Here is a 19450-nt window from a genome sequence, read left to right as displayed (position 1 = left end):
GTAATTTGCACTTCGTTATAAGATCTCTTTGGTTCAAGTTTATTGCATTTCAACTGCGGGTCACTCTATGCATGGCGCTGGCAGCATAAAAAATCAACACTAAACGAGCATGCACCATGACAACCTTAAAAGTTTTACTTGCTTTTTTGTTACCAAAAATTTCTCGAAATATTCAGCGTTCCGTTTTGAATATTTAGTGACTCTCCGCTGTGAGCTTGACCCGCAATCACACAACATCACGAGCGATATACGTAGTCAGCGAATGATGCTTATTCAACCAATCAATGACATTGATATCGTTTTCTGATGTAAAATATCGAGTGGGCGTACGGGGTCAATCTTGCCTTCATATCTTTACTGTATCATTAAAACCAAATCCGTGCGATTAAGGTGCTGGCTACTGCTATATAACTTGTTGTTTATGGTATCGGTAGCGAGTATAGAAACCCGTTTTACACTCTGCTCAACATCAATGTAGCAATACTCAGACTCCGAACACATTGTCCGGTCTGGCTAAGACCATTGAGGCGTAAGCTTATATTTCACGGTAAGTCCTCGTCGAAATTGTTGGCAAAGCGACGGAATGTATTGATTTTATGAGATTATTATATCCTTTGATAACCGCGGTTTATACATTTAGCGACGTTTAAAACGCCAATATGTAGCCTACTACAGCAATGCGACATATGATGTGGCCCGAGTCTTCGCTAGGTATCGTGTACATTAATATAGGCTATCACTTCATTGAAAGATAGGGTTGGAATTAGCAATATGACGTCACGAGGTTCACGTTCGTGTTCACACAGAACCTTTCAAAAAGGTTCGCGTTCACACGAACCCGAACCTTTCAGAGGTTCACACCATCCCTACTAGATATGGAAGAAATATTTGATTATATTTGCATCATCTTATAAGTGATGTCCTCGCCCACATAACTGTACAATGCTTTACTCTTTCACAGTTAAGACACAATTATAAAAGTTGCACCAATTTTGGGTTGGTCGCGAAGATGCATTTTGTATTAGTCTTTCTAGTCCACCTAAAAATATTGAACGCTCTCTCATTCACGAAATTTCATGCTGGTGACGTCATATTTTGTGATACAATTGTTGATACACAATGTTCTTTCCAATTCTCTACTAGTTGCTGACGATTACCCCTGACGAGTGTCAGGCGAAAATATCCGGGTTCATTTCAATATGAATATACTACTCAATTGTATATTGAAGTTCTGTACCTCCAAGAAGCTCTTCAATTCGCAATTCGCAAATAATATGCGTATGTTTTTAAATAATGTCAATAATATCAATGATATTGGTTGGTACATACAAATCCTATTTTACTTACTATTGGCGATTTTCAGACTTCATATTAAAGTACATGTAGTTGGAGTCGGAGTAAGGAGCATTTTTACAAACTCCGACTCCGTCCAGTATTTTTTTACCGACTCCTACTCCAACTCCGACTCCCAGGAGCGCAAACAAATTTTTGTGACTCCGACTCAGAGTCCACAGCCCTGATTAATATAATATTTGTTGCGATATTGAAGTATGTGTTTCTGAAAGCCTACAATCTTAAAATACCTCGCCGACACAAGTAAAGTAAAGTTGTGCTTGAGATTGTGACAAGTCTCCATTCTTGTTTGTTCTGTACTTGTTCATTGCATTGCTTTACACGCGTCGCGATCAATAGTTGAGGGTGAATAATTACCTCGGCAAATGCGCATGTGCAAAGCAGATGTTGTCGTGATGATTTATCAGATGATATCAAATGATAAATCGAAATCGTAGCCTTCGTCAGCGACAAGAGTATTTTAACCGCGCCGAATATGAAGCATCGTAATGTCTCGCGTGGCCATTTGAAAATTACGGTTCATTCTATTCGCAATATCGTGTGATTTGAGATTCTGCCTGTGGAATTCGACAGCCGTTATGAACGTGAATACTTGAGTTTCGACATTTGATTGATCATCACCCAATTTTGTTGGATTATTTGCGAAATAGAGCATGTATTAACGCAGCTATTGTATTGCTAAACCACATGGTCGCAATGCATTGAATTTCCATAAAAATACCACCAATCATTACTAGGCGATCCAATTGCTGCGTCTGCGAGTACCTGGACATGAAAGGGCCACTGCGCTGCCGCTAAAATTAGGAACGCCTTTGAAAATTACAAGCTTCTAAAGAGGCGTGTCTTGTTTCCATGGGCGCAGATTAGCCGCTTCTGCAGTTCATATTATGTTGCGCAAATCGCCGGCCTGCGATGACCGTTTTCGCGATTAGGGCCAGGTGTTTAGATATCCCTGTTAGGGCTTGCTTTCAAACGCCGCTGTTTTGATAGCGCGTGCGCCAGCGAACGTCTACGCTTATCGTCTGACAACTGCCTGCCGCACGCAGCGTAACACAGAAAGCGGCAGACAGCGAATCTGGAAGGCGCGTGCTCTCCGCGGAGAAAAAAAGGACCGCGCGGGTACTTATGTCGAACTGTCTCAAGCGATCGCTATTCATGAGTCGGTCTTCATGGCGGCTGGTGCCTGGTGACGGGGCGCACTTGAAATCGTAAATTCGCAGATACCTTTTAGGAGTTATTGGGATGAGTAGTTGCAGATTTGCTCGGCAAACACGGCCGTCGTGAGAAACGGGCGAACTTTGGGTGCGAAAGATTACTGTCGCGGTCGAGGGTTTTCTGTTTGGCTTTAAATGTGTCGATTTGCGCTATTCTTTCGTATTTAGCTATCTAGGCTCTCCAATACACGTAGCGGCTCGAGGCGAAGGTTTTTATAGATATACTCATATATTTATTATATGACGATAAAGGATTTCTCATTTGTTGCCGGGAAACTATTATTTTCTGCCAGACAAGAACAGATTTGTTAATGAATAATTTATCAATTATAGAGTTCATCAGGCGTATAAACTTGTAGGAAAACGCGATGCGGATGAACGATACTCCGATTTTGATATTAACGTACTTATGATTTGAGTTATTACTAATCGGGCGTATTAATGAATTATGCGATGTAATTTAGTATCATGAACCATTATCCTTGTAATTATTTCTCTTGCATATTATCAATGTGAACCCGCATATCACTTATGCGTAGTTTACGCATTACCGAACTCATCCGATGAGAATTGCAAGAATTTTTCGACCGCAATTCTAATAATGTAATATTGAACCGCTTTATGACTATTGCTGTTGTAGGAATAATCATATAGTAGTGTCTGATAATCCGTCAAAAGTATGTTGTACGGGTGTTGTGAACATCTGATATATGCATTTGACATTGACGATGGCACGTTGTATAGCAAGGATAACATCCCGTATACGTGTTGTTATCGGCGAAAAGTAGTTCGCAATTCGAGCCGTATTTGTTCAACCTGTCACGGTGCAGATGGTCAGCGCGAGTGAAGCGGCCGGCAAATTTCGCCGAATCTCAGAGGTTGATAACTCTCCTGACAGCAACTTTTATATAAATTCGCGCACAACGCGCGTGACAGCTGTCTACGTATCTAAAGTAGCAGATGCTCGATATTCGTCGCTACTAACACAAATGCGTTACTATCGTATAATACCTCGCTAACGTCGTCTTATGTTGCAGTCGATCGATTTTTAGCCTAAGAACATTACATCTTAATTGCTATCATGCGAAGTTACGTGTTTCCCGTTGTGATACTGCTGAATGCCAGCGCTGTGTTTGCGTCTGGGGAAGATTTCGCTTCGAGACTTCGAAGAGCAGCTCGTACTACGTGCGAATCGTCGTTCGCGAAATGCGAACGGCACCAACACTGCGGCGCCGCGCTCGAAAAGTTTGAAGAACGATGCAAAGTAAGTGACCTGTTGTGTTGATTTGGGATGTAAATCTGTTGGGGGATCAAAACTTCACGGACGTAGCATAAAAATGCATATCCGCGTCCAGTTACCAGTGAAAATGTCCAGTCCTTATAGCATTGGTCAGCGTCAGGGTGAGATGTAAGCTACCATCGATTAAATGTGAAAATATGTGAGTAAATATAGTATTGTCTACGTGACTTTACAAGACACTGAACTGAATTATTCACAAATTTCCCACAAGTTAATGGCTCCATTTCCACATCTCGAGGTCTCATCTTTTACCCTGACGCATAAACCTCTTCAGAATTGCACGAGGATGATACCATAAGGTGTTCCTGTTCTTTTACACCTCATCTGCAGATGATTACGTATAATCCTTGTACGATACGGGTATTATGGGACGTGAGCTCTCGCTACACAGTCTCTTGAGAGTGGAGAGCGAGCGGTTGCAGCACTTGCAAATCCTGCGGATGGGTTTTTAATTGGGTATTTCCTGCGCGATTCATAAACAGACGCATTTGTGATTTAATCCGGTTGTGACGTATTTATCCCTTTTGCAACTGTCCTTGCGCGACGAAACGGCATGCTTCTTCTTGTAGACTTTGTTGAGCAAAAGAGAGGATTTCTATAGTTTATAACGCACTGGACTGATTGTGCATTCGACCCACAATTTGATATCTTCGAATTGTGGATAAATCTGCAAACATAATACTCATGAAATTGCAGTGTTATCCAAATCACTCTGAGTCAATGATTTTAAATTCAAACCAACAAGTCTTTCGCCACATCTTCAGAGGTTGTCAAAGTAATCATTGTTTGCACTCAAATACAAGTATTATAGACCTAGTTTTGACTAAAAATCCTTAAACTGCCTAGAATTAGAAGTTACTTGAACCTACTTGAGTACTTCAAAAAAGTAAAAGTACCACGTTAGTGACCGCCTCTGCACACATCTGCGCTCGATCGCATCATAAAAGTTCCGTTTTCAATTAAAGCAGTGCTTGGCATTTTCGAATTTCCTGTTTTCGTGTCGAGCGGGCTTTTTACGAATCAATATCAACCATTCCAGGTAACCGAAGGCAGATGCAACGCCAATATGAAAGACCTTCCCAGATGCGGCCTGATCATGGATCATTTATTTCGCTATGGCTTTCCGATGGAGAAATGTGCGTGTCTCGGACACGACGCGGATTGCCTTCACAATCGGACGAGACTCTACGAGAATCCTTGTTTTGGTAAGCATACGGTTTTAGAGCACTTCACAACGCAATTTGTAAAGCTAGTTTGTGCCAATAAGTTCTAGATATCCTTACAACAGAAAGAGTTCATGTACCATCTAAGAGTAATACATTTAGCGATCTATTCGCCTTGATTATACAAAATTCCATGTGTGTGACGTCATATTACTTAATAGGATTGTTGATGTTGATATGCAATGTTCTTTTCAATTCTCTACTAGTTGCTGTCGATTACCGCTGACGAGTGTCAGCCGAAAATTATTTCAATATCAATATACTATTCCATTGTATATATTGAAGTTCTATACTTCTGAGAAACTACATGTAAATTCACACTGACTTTTTATCTTTACAGCCGCGATTCGAATGCTTCGCAGTCAAAACTTATTTCCAAAGAGCAGTAAGTCAAAATTGCTTTAATTTTGCTGCAAAATTACTTAGTATTTCATTCTTTTTCTAGTCGATGCGTATGATAAAGTCGCGAAACCAGAAACCACCACCACCACCACCACAACAACAGCGCCTACTACGACTGCGCTCATCGCAGCATTGTATACAGGAAAATTCAACAAGCCGCAATTCCAAAACACAGAGATTAGCGCGGACTCTATTCGACATACAGATGATAAAGTATCTCATCCGTCTGGCGACAGTGCTTTCACGCTCACTGCAAATAACGTTGAGGATATCACCTCAAAAAAAGATGACACCATTCATGACGAACAACACACTGTCGTCATCACCACTGAATCACAAGGTGTCGCTATGGAAAAAGAATTTGAGCCATTCCAAGCTAGCAACAACAAACCACAGTTTCCCGACAACGACTACCAGCGATCCGTAATTGAAATCCCTGTGCAAATCCCGCCTCGCGATCCCAACAAGTACCACAACGAAGGCCGTTCACGAGAGCCGTACACGGTGAACAACGAAAATGAATTTAGATTGAGCACAGTACAAAGGCGACTCTCCGGGGAGATTGTGCTGCGCAGGGAATTAATAAAGACCGCCACTAACACAGATTACAGTAAGTTATTTTACATTATTACGGGCATGTTCATTCTGGTCGTACAAGATTTCAGAAAGTAATTACATAAACTCCCGGTGGGACATTGTTTTCTCACAATTCACGTGGTTTTAGCGTTCAGGTATTTACCAACCGTTTCTTACTATTAGATATTTAAGTTGCAACCATCATCGTGGCCTGTAAAGGATTATATTTTTGATAGGTTGACTTATAAAATGATTTTACAAATTTTGAAATCTCGATGCAAACAAATGCATCCACCACATTGAAAATATTACTGATCATTATAAAAATTGCCGTATTACCACTTACCAGTTGTGGTGTGGCAGGTGTTGTTGTGCACCTGGGGATATCATTGACTTGGCAATACTGTAATATATCTCATCATTACCTTTTAGAATCGATGGCAATCATACTGGGAATTTTGCTGGGCTTGGTCGTTTTATGTTCGGTTATCATCGTCTTATGGACAAGGTAAGCATACGACAACATTCAAGAGAAATTGTCCCGTTATCGAAACACATCTAGTACCTAATTATGGGTTACTTAAAAAGTGCTGTATCCACTTGCACTAGCTGTTTACATATGTCTCAATTCGAGTACGCTTCGCGAGCTAATTTTGCGATAACTGTGTTTGCAAACAATCTCAAATTTCATATTTACTCGCCGCTAGGTGTACTACTGTACAGTACACGCGCACTATCATCCCCATTGTCCATTCAGAACTTAATGACTTACCTTAGACCCGACAACGGCGCCAAAATCAGGTAACTTGACCCTGTGAGAATGTTTGACTCAACGTAATGTTAGGCTCTATAATGACACCCGAACAATGGCTAGCGGGCTGTACAGTAGTTCGCGCACAAAGGATGGGGTAAAACTAGCAAATCGACGAAGCCGAATGGTGTATATTGCGCGTTGAATAGGCACGTGATTACTATAATTTAGAAATTGGTATCGGGTGTCATCGCGGAAAATATCGTTGCGTGACAGCGGTGCGTGTACGGTGTGGTGTATTGAGTCTTGCTACAATGCTGAGGGCTTGTGAATGGAACGCGCTAATTGCCGTATAACATTCCAGTATCATCAGAATCCGATATGTAACCCAGATAGGTAAACTCTAGGACACGGACACGCGGGTCACCAGCGCAGACTAGTATATAATTAGCAAATAGTGGGTATATCAGATTTCCGACATGTTTATCGAGTGTTTTGTGGTCATTTAATCGGAATTGCGGTGCTCCATACGTGGTGTTAAATGATGAATCGACTTGGACGATCTTTGCGTGACTCGGAAACGCAATTTCCAGATAAATTGGGGGTTTGGGGCGTATCCCACATCAGACCACTATACCTACTATCCAACATACTCACTTCACCTGTCTTATGGTGGTAGTGACGTAGTCCTCTCGTAAAAGCAACAAGCGCTGTCGTCATTCTTTCCAATGTTGGTGTGAATCGGGGTATTTACAAAAAGGTCTATCGTCGAGACTAACCCAAAATGACTAATAATGACACTACAAATAGGTAGCATCTTCGAAAATATATTCATTTACAATTTCACTCACAAAAGTAATACAAACATGTTTATACTTTTCAAAATTCAAACTGTGAAAAAGCGAGTATTTTGCCTAAAAAATGTTCAAGTAAAACGGGAAGCAGTGTAAAAACATAACTACTTTAGTTAGTAATGGAAGTAGACTAAACCCGCCGAATATGCCGCGCCTTAAAATAACTTACCGCGTTGATGAGAGACTCAAATTAACATTCTGTTCTACTATCACTTAGACAAGGAGATATATTTATGCTGCAAAAAGAGCGGCCCTATTCACGAGCAGGTCCCATTAGCTTGACTGCACCAGCTGCACACTGCCTTGCTATGCATTTACGCCGCCATACACAGACACGAATCAGGCTTCGGCAAACTGTAACATTAGCCTTGCTTTTCAGATCAAGCGACATCATCTTATATAAAGGAGCAAAGTTCATGAAAGATCGGAGGTCTGACGGTGACGATTCGTTCTCCACCGTACAGAAGCTACATCCCGCCAGCCCCGCCCGGTCTTGATAACGAACCGAACTCTGCGAATCAGCATTCCGAATCATATTCAGATCATGCCAACTACACTAGTGCAAACTACGACTGTGCTACCTTATTTCTTTTTTATGCTTCGTTTTTATTTTCGTTTAGTGAAACGCGCGAACCGTCTGCTTTCGGAGAAATTGTACTGTACTATATAGACTGTACTTTGCAGCATGCCAACACCAAAGTGTGTGGAAGGTCTTCTGACAACCGTTTTGTCTGTTGTAAATAATATTTTCTGAGGGAAGAAATCATGGACCGCGATCATCTCGTTGTAAATACAATTTCGTTTTTGACTTTCTACGTTTTCTGTACGAACATGCGTCTTCACATCCCTTCGTACCTATTGCCTGCTACCCGACTTCAGTCTGATGCTAGTCAAGCTTTTTTTCAGTCTCTTTTCTTTCGTCCGCCTTTTGAGATTTTCCTTACTATACTTGATGTTAAACCACTGATATTTTTATTGAGCGTGATTTCGTTTATATTTTTAAAATAAAGTTGACACTTGAATCGAATCAGCGCGTGTCGTAGCCTAAGATACAGAGTGTCAGAGATGAAGTACTTGGACTTTTTAGGAGTACTCAAATAGTTTTTAGCTATACTTGCACTAGAGCAGTACCATGGGCTACTAGGCCATATGTTAGTACTTGCAGTATAGTAAACTTACTCAAGTGGTTATCATTTAGACTCAGTGGTTCTCAACCTTTTTCACCTCGCGGACCGGTAAAATTCCAAAAGATATTAGGCGGACCGGTGGACCTTAAAAATTGAAATAACCCAAAATGTAATATATGCAGCCGTTTTTCCGCAAGTATGGTACTAGTGCAGGGGTGGTCAACCATTGTGCTATTCGCGGCGGCATTTCGATTAATTATATGGCCTACGGCCGCATTCTAGGAAATAGTCGTAACGAACTAACTGATGGACGCGAAATTTCCACGTTAAACTGCCCATGTCCATTTCTATGGGCTAATCTACCGTTTTGTATCGTCTTACTGTACGCACCGAAATCGCTACATAGGGAATTAATTTTCGGATTCACGAATGAATTTCGTCATTAACATTCGAAGTTTTTCATATTACGATCAAATATTTATCCTTTCTCAGCCAATGCAATCAGATTCATCGGATGAGTTGATAGAGGGTGTGTTGTCGGAAATTAAGGGCAAGTCATAAATGATGATGCATTCTCGGGTAGGCCAATTGTTATTATAGTCACTTTGTTGCGCGTTCCTTTTTCTTGACCTCCCATCAGGATTGTCGGTATAGTGGAAAGATATTGGAATCTCTCAAACGTACCAGAAACAAATTTCTTTCGTGAGGAGCGCACGATTCCAAGTATAGGTATTTCTGTATGGGGGCGGCGCATCATTTCCCCCGTTGTTCGCATCTGTACTGTGGGCTCAGATTGCAAAGGGCACTACGACTATATTATAATCGAAAAATGAGGTCTCTTTGAATCTCTTTGAATATCAAAAATTGGGAGTCAATTCGTAAATTGAATTTTCTTGTCGACTGCCGCCAACACATACTAATTGAATTACTAGTCCACGGCCGCAAAAATTTCCTTCTACGGCCGCAGGTTGGCCACCCCTACTTGAAAGCGACATTTTGAGTTTTTCTTTCGTAATTAAATATGATGATGATGATGATGAGATGGTATAAATGTAATTTTACTGTATGTGTCTGCTGAGTGCTGAGTCGAACGGAACGGAACGGAACGAACTCGAATGATATTCTTCTCTTCGACATTATCCAAAGATGAAGCGTTTTGGAGTAGGACCAAGCACCTTGCCGAGCTATCTTGCTTATTTCCCAGTACTACCAGACGTAGCCTATTACGAGTACAATGCGCCGCACGAAAACACCTGGCAACCAGCGATACTTGGCTATCCACAAAATTAATGAATCGAAAACGAATGATCGTGCGAATTGCGCGGTTTAGCGAGTCGGGTCGTACTTTGCGAGTCGGTCGTATGTCGTCACCGGAGACAGCTTGAACTTCAAGTCAAATCGAACATGTTTCCGAGCCTAATCTTACCTCACGAAGTTCTGCATCAGTTCAAAATTTGACGTTTTCTATATTTTACCAATGGACAAGCCTTCTTGGATCTTGAAATTATGGTATAAAATCCTAATGTACTTCGCGGACCGGCAGAAAAGTCGTCGCGGACCGGCGGTTGAGAACCACAGATTTAGACTGCACAGTTTTTGCGCAAATCTAGGCCTAGAATATACCTACAATTTTAGAAGACTTGCCGTTTCTGCAGATGTTTTTTTTTGCAGCAGGTCATCAGATAACTATTTATCGGAGTTATAGGTCCTACCTTTAGTAGGCCGTTATCGTATAAATATGGCTTAACGGACATGACTGAATTTTTCAAATCTTATTCTGAAGCTTCAAATTTGCGAATCTCGAGTTTCAGAGATGTTTTGTCCGGCAAGTTCATATAGGATAGGTTTTAAGCAGTGGCGTAACCAAAATTGGACGGATAGAGTTCTCGTCGCCATGTTCGAGAGTTTTATGCCCGTTCCATACCCTGCTGGTTATTATTTAGGATTCGCGAAAAGAATTAGATTAAAATTCTCGACCATCGAATATTCCTTATGTCCACACGCGCTCTCACTCGATTTCGAAGATATGAAAAGAATCCGAGCAACCTCTACAACCTCCACGGAGCAATAGTACGTCCACCACGCACCATGCGGCATGACCCAAAGGTGCACGCATGCGTCACCATTCACCAATCACCATATGACAGCTATGCGTTACTGACAGTCCTACCGCTGTTCTTACGTTGCAAACAAGGCTATCTGGTCTACGAGTCTACGAGACTGCTATCCCGGTTCCCGGTATTGCTGAAGACTATTGCGGCTTTCCCATTGACTCCTGTGAATATACGTAATATATACAGCACGGAATAGGCTACCTAATCTCATAGTTACTGCAACTCCACCCCCTGTCGCCCTCTGGCTGCTACAGTATACAGTCGAGACATTGACAAAGCTGTCGAATTTTCTTATGAAACACGCTTTAAGATCACACACTAGATTGCACAGGTGATTGACGAAACAAAATAGAGAGTACAAGATCAGTTGATGGCAGAATGTGAACATCTACAAAAAATACGCTAAATGTACTACTGAAAGAAGTTTAGAACAGTATGTAGAATACGTAGTCCACGAAAGAAGATGGTGGCAAACCGAGGGGATAGTCGGCTGGTCTAATGCTTTTCCTTGCGATTAGCCGCGACGCGACGCGGTAACAATTCAATTCAATAGAATAGCAATGCAGTTTAGTTGTCTTACACAAGAACACAATGTGTGCCTGTGCACGATCTTATGTGTTTGTGTATAGTGTACGGTAGCCTGTCGGATGATTGTAAAGTAGGCCTACGTCCCTACGATTACTGATGGAATGGGGAATCGGCCATGCACATTGCACAGCACATCAGTCGGATCATTGAGAACTATAGGTATAGTAAGAGCATAATCAATGAGCATTGAGCAATTTGAATTCTCCATGTTAAGTGTTCCAATTACTTCATGGGAGAGAAATCCCAACGATTAACCATTGAGCCAAGGGGCAAGGGATATGGGCTAATGGGGTGGAACTCGATTTATTGATGCTTCTATTACCAACATGCATGCCGCATTTGGTTGACTGTATGTTCTCCACGCGGCAGCTTAGCCGAAACGCGTCATTCGGAATAAGTAGAATGAAAGCAGCTCGCTGTATCGCCACGTAATAGTAGAACGATTCGTGAACCACATCGGTTGCTGAAATTCAACACTGACGGGAAAAGTTATCAGGATACCTAAACAGGCGCTTCGAAGTGACAGAGTATATAGCCGCTAATCTGCGCGCTCCGGGAATTCATCCGTGTCAAGACGAATTTGCTTTTCGTATTTGTTAACGAATTCAGCATCTTCAATGCTTTGTTATATTGTTGTTTGATGATGATCTTTTCTTCGCTTTTTGCAATGATCCTGATCGCTCTTCGGAACAATTATTAGCTTGTTTACCGTCTGTGTAAATCCACTTGTCCCTGACCCTGGAAAAGTAATGTGAATGCGGTTTATGAGCTGCTATACGTGCACGCACAGCGGATATTTGTGCTAGCGCATGTTTTATTGTTTATTAACAAATCGCAAAATTACATAATCCGCATTCAAGCTAATGAGTATATCTCAAATTTTCGACTTGGGCGAATCATGCATTTCAGAAACCAGATGTTTAGAAATAGTCCTCAATAGCATTGGCGGACACTTCGTGCAGTCACGTGTAGTAACAAATTGATTCCGATTTGCATACAGCAACTATGGTACGACTGATAAAATCGACCGCAGTCATTCATTCATTCATTTGGTAGGCTATTTAATTTATGATTAATACAAATTACATATGCGGCTATGAAATTGTGTGGAGTCGAATTAAAACAATGTAGTATATGCTTGAAATATTTGCCGTATACCGGTCAGGTGTAATCAGCCTGAGTGGCGGTGTTGCGGTTAAAATCGTGATTCGTACATCGTTCGCAATTGCTTTGGTGTTTGGATCTATTCAGTCTATATTTGCCGATGTTGTTATTTACAATCGAGATCCGTTGTTACAGACTGTGTGAACCGCGTGAAATCCGTAACTCAATCTGCGGTGCAGGGTTACTGTTTATCGAATTGCCCATTCTCGAATTTGTTCTACACCAGTTTGGATTCAGACAGGGTTTCAGATCCCTTTGTTTTCGACACAACCATCGTTGGGGTGACCATTCAGCTATCGCTGGGTCAAGTTACATCCAGAATACTTCTCACACCTCTCGTAATGCTAAAATTACCTTTAACGAAAATCGCACTGCATGGGGATGATTTTGATACACGACGGTATGTAAACCAGGCAGGACGGCGAAATATATAGCGAAAATGTAGTGTAGCCATTATGCTATATTTTCGCTTTATGTCATCTCGCCAAGTTTACATACATTTCCACGACAAACCTCTCTTAGCAGAGTGACTGATTGGTATGAAAACGTCTACGACAAATATTACCCGGCAAGATCACACGATCATCGGCCAGAATTAAAAAGTTATGGCTTGTTGTGGGATGATATGGTGCATGCGCAAGTGATCTTTTGGCAATTCGCGCCTGTTTATCCATAAACCCGCCAGAACGCCCTAGTTTTGTCATATTGAAGGAGCAATAACACATCCACCCACCTCGTCCATGCGAAGAATGTAACGCCGACAACGAGGAACAATCCAAGTAGGGACGCGAAGATAATTGTAAGTAGCTCTGAAATGATAATAGTATACTCAGACCCATGACGTCATACGGCGCTGGTATGTTCTTGAAATGAGCAGCGCGACCGAGAGTGACACAGTATACAAATACGCGACACTTGAATTTATATGTCCACTTTCACCCGGTGAGAGCCCCGCGTTTTGAGATTCCACGGGATTTTCAAGTTGCCAAATCGACGCGGGACGTATAGTCGATCTCTTACTGACTCATTGTGTTATCGACGAATAAGTAAAGAAGTTCTGGGAAAATATAGTCTGCGATCCGGTACACCACTTAAGTGACATAAGATGAAGCGAAATTTCGTCGCGACTGTACCCTGAGTACCAACTCGAAATCTGTATACAGTGTATCGGTAGGCAACGTGGTGCGTTCAATCACCACAGTATATATGTAGCACTTATAGTATATTATTCTAAGGATGGACGAGTTCTAATATCTCTGAATCTGATCCCGATCCGTCGAAACGTGTTGTACCTTTATTTTTATCCGCAAGAAAGTCTGAACCAACAATCGCATTGCACACTAATTGCGCGCTAGAGAAGACCTCTGAAACACATTTAATTCTATAGTTTGACATCGAATTTTGCAGTGAATTCTTGAGAATCGGAATTTAAACCGTTCGCCATTTACTATTTGATCTGTCACGATTAAAATCTGTCACAGACACACTTGCTGTCTGTGGTCCAAGATATGATTATTTCGTCGGCGACTATCTATAGGGTCCGTGGACATATGAGCATGCGACATTACAGCATGCGAGACTTCGGCATGCGACAATTTGGCATGCGACACATGAGCATGAGGGTTAAATTACGGGTTAGGGGTAGGTTAGGGTTGGATTTATGGTTGGGTTAGGGTTAGGGTTTAGGTTAGGCTAGGTTAGGTTAGGATAGGCTATGTATCGGGTTAGGGTAAGTTTTTGGGTTATACAGTCATATGCTGAACTGACGCATGCTGATGTGTTCCATGCTGAACTGTCGTTTTCCATTGTGTCGCATGCTCATATGTCGGGCAACCATCTATAGAAGTAACGCATAACCAATCTTGTCGAATACCTTTTCTGAAGGAACTCGTACCGAGACTCAATAGTGAATATATGTTTCCGCTATTCACAATCGATTGCGGTAAATATTTTGTTATTTCATGACGTAATATCTCGATATTCCCACGCTCGGTCTGACGCGATTTTGCAAGATTGACAGGCTTTAAACGATGCATATTGTTATATACACTATGCAGAGACTGATACTTCGTTGGAGTAATGATCACTATATGTATGTGCCAAACGCAATAAAGTCGTAAATATTAATGAATTCCAGCTGTGGTTACAATCGTGCGCAATCATCCCTATAATAGAATATTTCTTTATGATTATATTACTTACTATAATCGGTTTGGTCTTTGTCCAAAATTTTCGTTTTATGGTCCTTGTCGATGTCTTGCAGCTGACCTTCATTGATATGGATACCGTTATTCAGGCATATATTATAATTATTCACGTTTAGGGAGCACAGACACCATGAACCTGGTGAAGATGTGTGATTATATAATCCGAAATGCTCAATCGTAATGCTAAGAGATTCGAAGTAACTTCCCTAACTATACGTCAATGTCGCGGTGTGGTGTTTCAATCTAGCAGGGAGGTGGAAGGTTAGAAGACTTTCCCGTATAAGTAACATTGGAGATACAAGCTATACTCGGAGCGGAGCACGATTACCGCCGTTAAATGGCTGACCAGACCTGCAGGGTCCTATCATTCACTATTTCCAAACAGATAAATTCCAATTTTCCAATACTAGTAAAATCGATGTTCATCATGACCGGCTATGATTAATTGCAGGTCTTAACACCAATGCTACCTAGACCGCGTAACGAAAAAGTCACAATAAATCGAGTTCATGGGCGAGGTGAAGATCTCGTCTGTTAAATTGGTATACGTATGTAATATGGCTGCGTCGGTATAGCGTCATATTGATGCCAAAATTACCCGTAGATAGGCGACTTCGGACAAAGGGGATATCTTCAGGGCTACAATTTATACTTATTATCGAGCAAATTTAATCGTAAGCGAACTTCATCTCGCACAAACGGACCCATGAATTTTGTATGATATACGTCAAAATGGTGACATTACCTATAGTTTTCGACACACCGACAATCGTTGTTTTTGTAGTAGTAGATAAATCGGCCGTAATTTCCTTATGGGCGGTATCCGTTGGTCTTTGATCTTTCCTCTTCTCAGTAGATTGCGCATGCGCATCATTCGAAGACGTGGATTTGACATGGACTGGCTTAACAGTCGGTCTACTGTCCGTCACTGTCAAACGCATAAAAGACATAAATTATTTATATTATACATATGTAACAATGCTTGAATTCTTTCCATGTAACACGGGTGATTTCATTTCAACACCATATCGGATGTTGATGTGACGCGTTGTGTCGACGCAGTGTCGTGACCTAAAATCTGTCCTGACTGATGCGACTGTGAGCAGGACACGAGAATGTATCCGTCTTATTCGGAGATGCCACTTTTCGGATATAAGTCCACGGTTTCGTGACATCGTAAGTGGCTTCAATCAACCTCCGCGGAACAGCGGTTACGTGATGGGAAGTGTAACGAGTTAATTGACTGGGGAATAGATTGTTGTCTGTGCATTGTCGGCTTTTATCAGAAGCCTCGTCCTATACTTCTTGACAAAAATAGTGTTCTTTCGCACTATCGTCACTCCAAATAGAAGCATAGTTTTTCTGATTTACTCACCATCATGCGGAAATAAGTCCATCCGTCGGAGGTGTTTGATTGAAACTGAAAAATTGATCCCGCATTTAGGGACAAGCGGCTGTTACATTACTACAACGATGCGTAATAACAGCACAATTCCGAGGGTCGCTTCTTTCCTATTCGAAATGTCATAACATTGTCCCTTTGTTCACGGTTGACTTTACCCGGTTATATGCGGAGGTGGGAAATTCGCATTCGGTGCAGTGCCAAAAAGCTCAACTCACAAATTTGTTGCTCGAGCACAAGAAGTTGCCGATTAAAATTTTATTTGTCAGAGAATGCAGCATTGTCGGGTGATGTAATTTAGCGAGAATATGAGTGACGGTTAAGGTGTAAAATTATGTGATATTTTCAGAGATGGTCTCATCACTGGTCAGGTCAGTAACGAATTCCCTTTTTCGGAGTTCTCGAATACATTTTGCCTAATTGTCATTATTTACACCAGGCCGCTATTACTTAAGGCTTATGAGATTACTGATGATCTGGTAGTAGTAGTGATTTCTTTTCGAAAAGCGAAAAATCCAAAAAGGTATTCCTACCGAAGCACGGATTCTTATAGATCTTTTCTTGTATGTCCCGACACTTTGTGGTGTCCTGTACAAAACAATAAGTAGCGTCAGATATCCGGCGTTAAAAATAATAATCTTTGGGGAAGTAAATTCCCGCATACCTTATCGCAGACACATCGACTCTCTGGAAATCCGTACGCGAAAAGATCGTCCATAATCTTCGCGCAAGCTGGCAAGTGCTTCATCTTAGCCCCGCAGCGGCCGTCGATAACCTGGCATTTTATGAGATTGTCAAATACGCGCTGCGAGGATTATGGATCGGAATAATCGGTTATTCGCTATATCACGGCATCAATAGGGAGCATTTATTAGATATAATCTGATTTGCTGGGTAGCTTGGTCTTCGATTGAAGTATATATACCGTATGCCGTTGTTATCTTACCGTGCATGTACTTCCCACGTTTCTATAGGACGAGCGACAGGCCTTTTTTTCTCGACATTTTTGGTATGCGTCCATGCAGTCCACATGATTGATGTTGTTGTCGGTTATTGCTTTCGCGTAAGACACGATCAGTAACGCACACGATACGAAACAAGGGATAGCAAATCGAACCATGGCTTTTATTAGCGATCGACTGTTTGTATCTAACTATGTAGAGTTGAAAGTATGAAAATGTAAATTGGGGGCAAGTGACCAAATCAACCTGTTGCATCAACAATAATGAGTGAATGCGACAAAAGGTAACCGAAGTCGAGTTGATATCTACCTCGTTTTAGACTTCACCGGACCGGTTTCATATTTTAGGAATGCGGCCGGAGCCAGATTGGTCTCCGATGGTCAAAGTATAGTCGAAGTCGAGTTGATATCTACCTCGTTTTAGACTTCACCGGACCGGTTTCATATTTTAGGAATGCGGCCGGAGCCAGATTGGTCTCCGATGGTCAAAGTATAGTCATCGTTGATACTCAAAAATTCGAACTAGTGATTTCTAAGTGTGGAAAAAATAAATATTCTGGGTTTAGTTTTGCCTAAAAATTGAACACTATCCAATTAGAAGTAGAAGTGGTAGTCTAAATTCATAACCACTTGAGTATGTAGTGCAAGTGGACAAAATCTACTTGAGTACTCCGAGAAAGTACAAGTACTTAGTTACTGAACTCCTCTTTAAATGTAGAATGATCTGTAGGTAGTTTCTCTTAATAAGGTGAATCGTCGTTCTTCAATTTACATCTCGCTAACAATAAATTCAATTTACATCTCGCTAATTCCACCTATACCCTTGTCTTTGTAATGGTGAGTACCATATCATCGCAAACATAACCACAACGCGGTATCAATCCCATGATATCTGAGCTTTCATGCGATTTATTGCCAAAATCACGAAATATTTCTTCAATAGCACGATTATACGTCTTTGAGCTAAAGCTCTCCTACGCTTAAACAAGAAACACACACAACATTTCAGGGATATCTAAAACTCTGTATATCTCTGTCAACATTTAAACGCGTATCTCGCTCGCGGTATCGCACCACATTCGCTCCTATACCGGTATCATCCAAACGCGAAACCCAGCACGTAAACCCCGAGCGCAGAACCGCCAGAAAACACAAGCGACCGCTCGCTCGGCTAGTTACGAAGTAAATGCCGACGCACTTTTCCTTTCCCACGGTGGCGCTTTCTCAGCTGCCGACGCCTTTTGTTGGTCGGATTCGATTTCGTCTAATTGACGTTTTGTGCCTGGCTTCTTTGAATGCGGAAAAGTGAGCACTATGCGATGTCGGTTGATAATAGTCGTGATAAATCATCACAAAAGATGGTCACTAGTATTTCTCTTGTCGCGTAGACTTCGGGTGTCCCGTTACCGACTTACATGTTATTCTACCACAAAAAGAGCTGATTGATTCGTGCCAATTTTGGGATTATACGTGAATTGCTTTAGCAGCATATATTAAAAGTGCAATTTCGGGGGAATTTGAACGGCTGACCATGTGAATGTGATATTGGAACCCGGAAAAAACTGGAGCAATCATTCCGATAACTAACTCATACCTGAATGATGGCTTCCTATATTGCGCGGGAGATTGTGTCTCGAGGATTTTGTCGTAATGCAATTTTTTCATTGTCCAGCATGCTCACATTGTACTGTACTGTCTATACAAATGAGCATCTATATGTCGTGGACAACCACCGTGCATGTACCCTATAGGTTATTGGTTCTCAACCGGGGGTCTGCGAAGCATTTTCAGGGGGTTCGCGAATCCTCCACATTTGCAAAATGGTTGATAATCTTATTTGTATTTCTTTATTTGAGAAATCACGAGGCACTTTCGCTTCATAACAAAGTTTTTTCCAATTTCTACATGAATCGTTGGTGACATGTTAATTTCGAGAAAGGTCATATGGCTGCTGTTTATCACTATAGCCTACAGTAAATATTTGCACAGGACAGATGACGGTTGCACTATAATAGAGCTAAATTTGAACTAAAACTTTTTTTGGTCCGCGAGGGTCTGTGACGGTCCAAAGGCGGCCCGCGAAGACAAAAAGGTTGAAAACGCTGCTCTAGGTGTCAGTTGCAAATTTAGCGGCATCATCTATATTGTGACATACAGTGGGACCATGATTTTTATTTGTGATTGACTATTCCGCCTGTATATAAGTCGCTGCTT

At 41.5% G+C, this 19450-nt stretch overlaps 2 protein-coding genes across 2 annotated transcripts; one reads left to right on the top strand and one right to left on the bottom strand.

Annotated features, from left to right (window-relative positions):
- Positions 1 to 2514: 2514 nt before the first annotated feature.
- LOC145453605 (uncharacterized) lies at positions 2515 to 8700 on the top strand. Its single transcript, XM_080331573.1, has 6 exons — positions 2515 to 3831; positions 4907 to 5072; positions 5431 to 5475; positions 5536 to 6102; positions 6501 to 6576; positions 8053 to 8700. The coding sequence occupies exons 1-6, from the start codon at positions 3649 to 3651 to the stop codon at positions 8168 to 8170; spliced, it is 1155 nt and encodes a 384-aa protein (XP_080187699.1). The 5' UTR covers positions 2515 to 3648; the 3' UTR covers positions 8171 to 8700.
- A 2483-nt stretch (positions 8701 to 11183) lies between these two features.
- Positions 11184 to 17501, bottom strand: LOC145453606 (uncharacterized). Its single transcript, XM_080331574.1, has 8 exons — positions 17222 to 17501; positions 16940 to 17050; positions 16809 to 16863; positions 16249 to 16293; positions 15619 to 15801; positions 14869 to 14934; positions 13400 to 13475; positions 11184 to 12240 (listed from the first exon to the last, which is right to left on the bottom strand). The coding sequence occupies exons 1-8, from the start codon at positions 17393 to 17395 to the stop codon at positions 12117 to 12119; spliced, it is 834 nt and encodes a 277-aa protein (XP_080187700.1). The 5' UTR covers positions 17396 to 17501; the 3' UTR covers positions 11184 to 12116.
- Positions 17502 to 19450: the final 1949 nt, after the last annotated feature.

Source organism: Botryllus schlosseri, chromosome 13 (assembly GCF_051294905.1).
Source record: "Botryllus schlosseri isolate E-star chromosome 13, Bs_hap1, whole genome shotgun sequence".
In the NCBI taxonomy this organism is placed as follows: Eukaryota; Metazoa; Chordata; class Ascidiacea; order Stolidobranchia; family Styelidae; genus Botryllus; species Botryllus schlosseri.
The sequence above is the reverse complement of the archived record's forward strand: the minus strand, read 5'-3'. Positions and strand labels throughout refer to the sequence as shown.

Excerpts from the sequence above, each read along its gene's own strand:
- LOC145453605 (XM_080331573.1), top strand. The coding sequence starts at position 3,649 with ATGCGAAGTTACGTGTTTCCCGTTGTGATACTGCTGAATGCCAGCGCT. Across the intron at positions 6,103-6,500 it reads CGCCACTAACACAGATTACA|AATCGATGGCAATCATACTG; the intron begins GTAAGTTATTTT and ends ATTACCTTTTAG. Across the intron at positions 6,577-8,052 it reads ATCATCGTCTTATGGACAAG|ATCAAGCGACATCATCTTAT; the intron begins GTAAGCATACGA and ends CTTGCTTTTCAG.
- LOC145453606 (XM_080331574.1), bottom strand. The coding sequence starts at position 17,395 with ATGGTTCGATTTGCTATCCCTTGTTTCGTATCGTGTGCGTTACTGATC. Across the intron at positions 17,051-17,221 it reads ACGTGGGAAGTACATGCACG|GTTATCGACGGCCGCTGCGG; the intron begins GTAAGATAACAA and ends ATAAAATGCCAG. Across the intron at positions 14,935-15,618 it reads CGGTGTGTCGAAAACTATAG|GTCAGCTGCAAGACATCGAC; the intron begins GTAATGTCACCA and ends ATATCAATGAAG.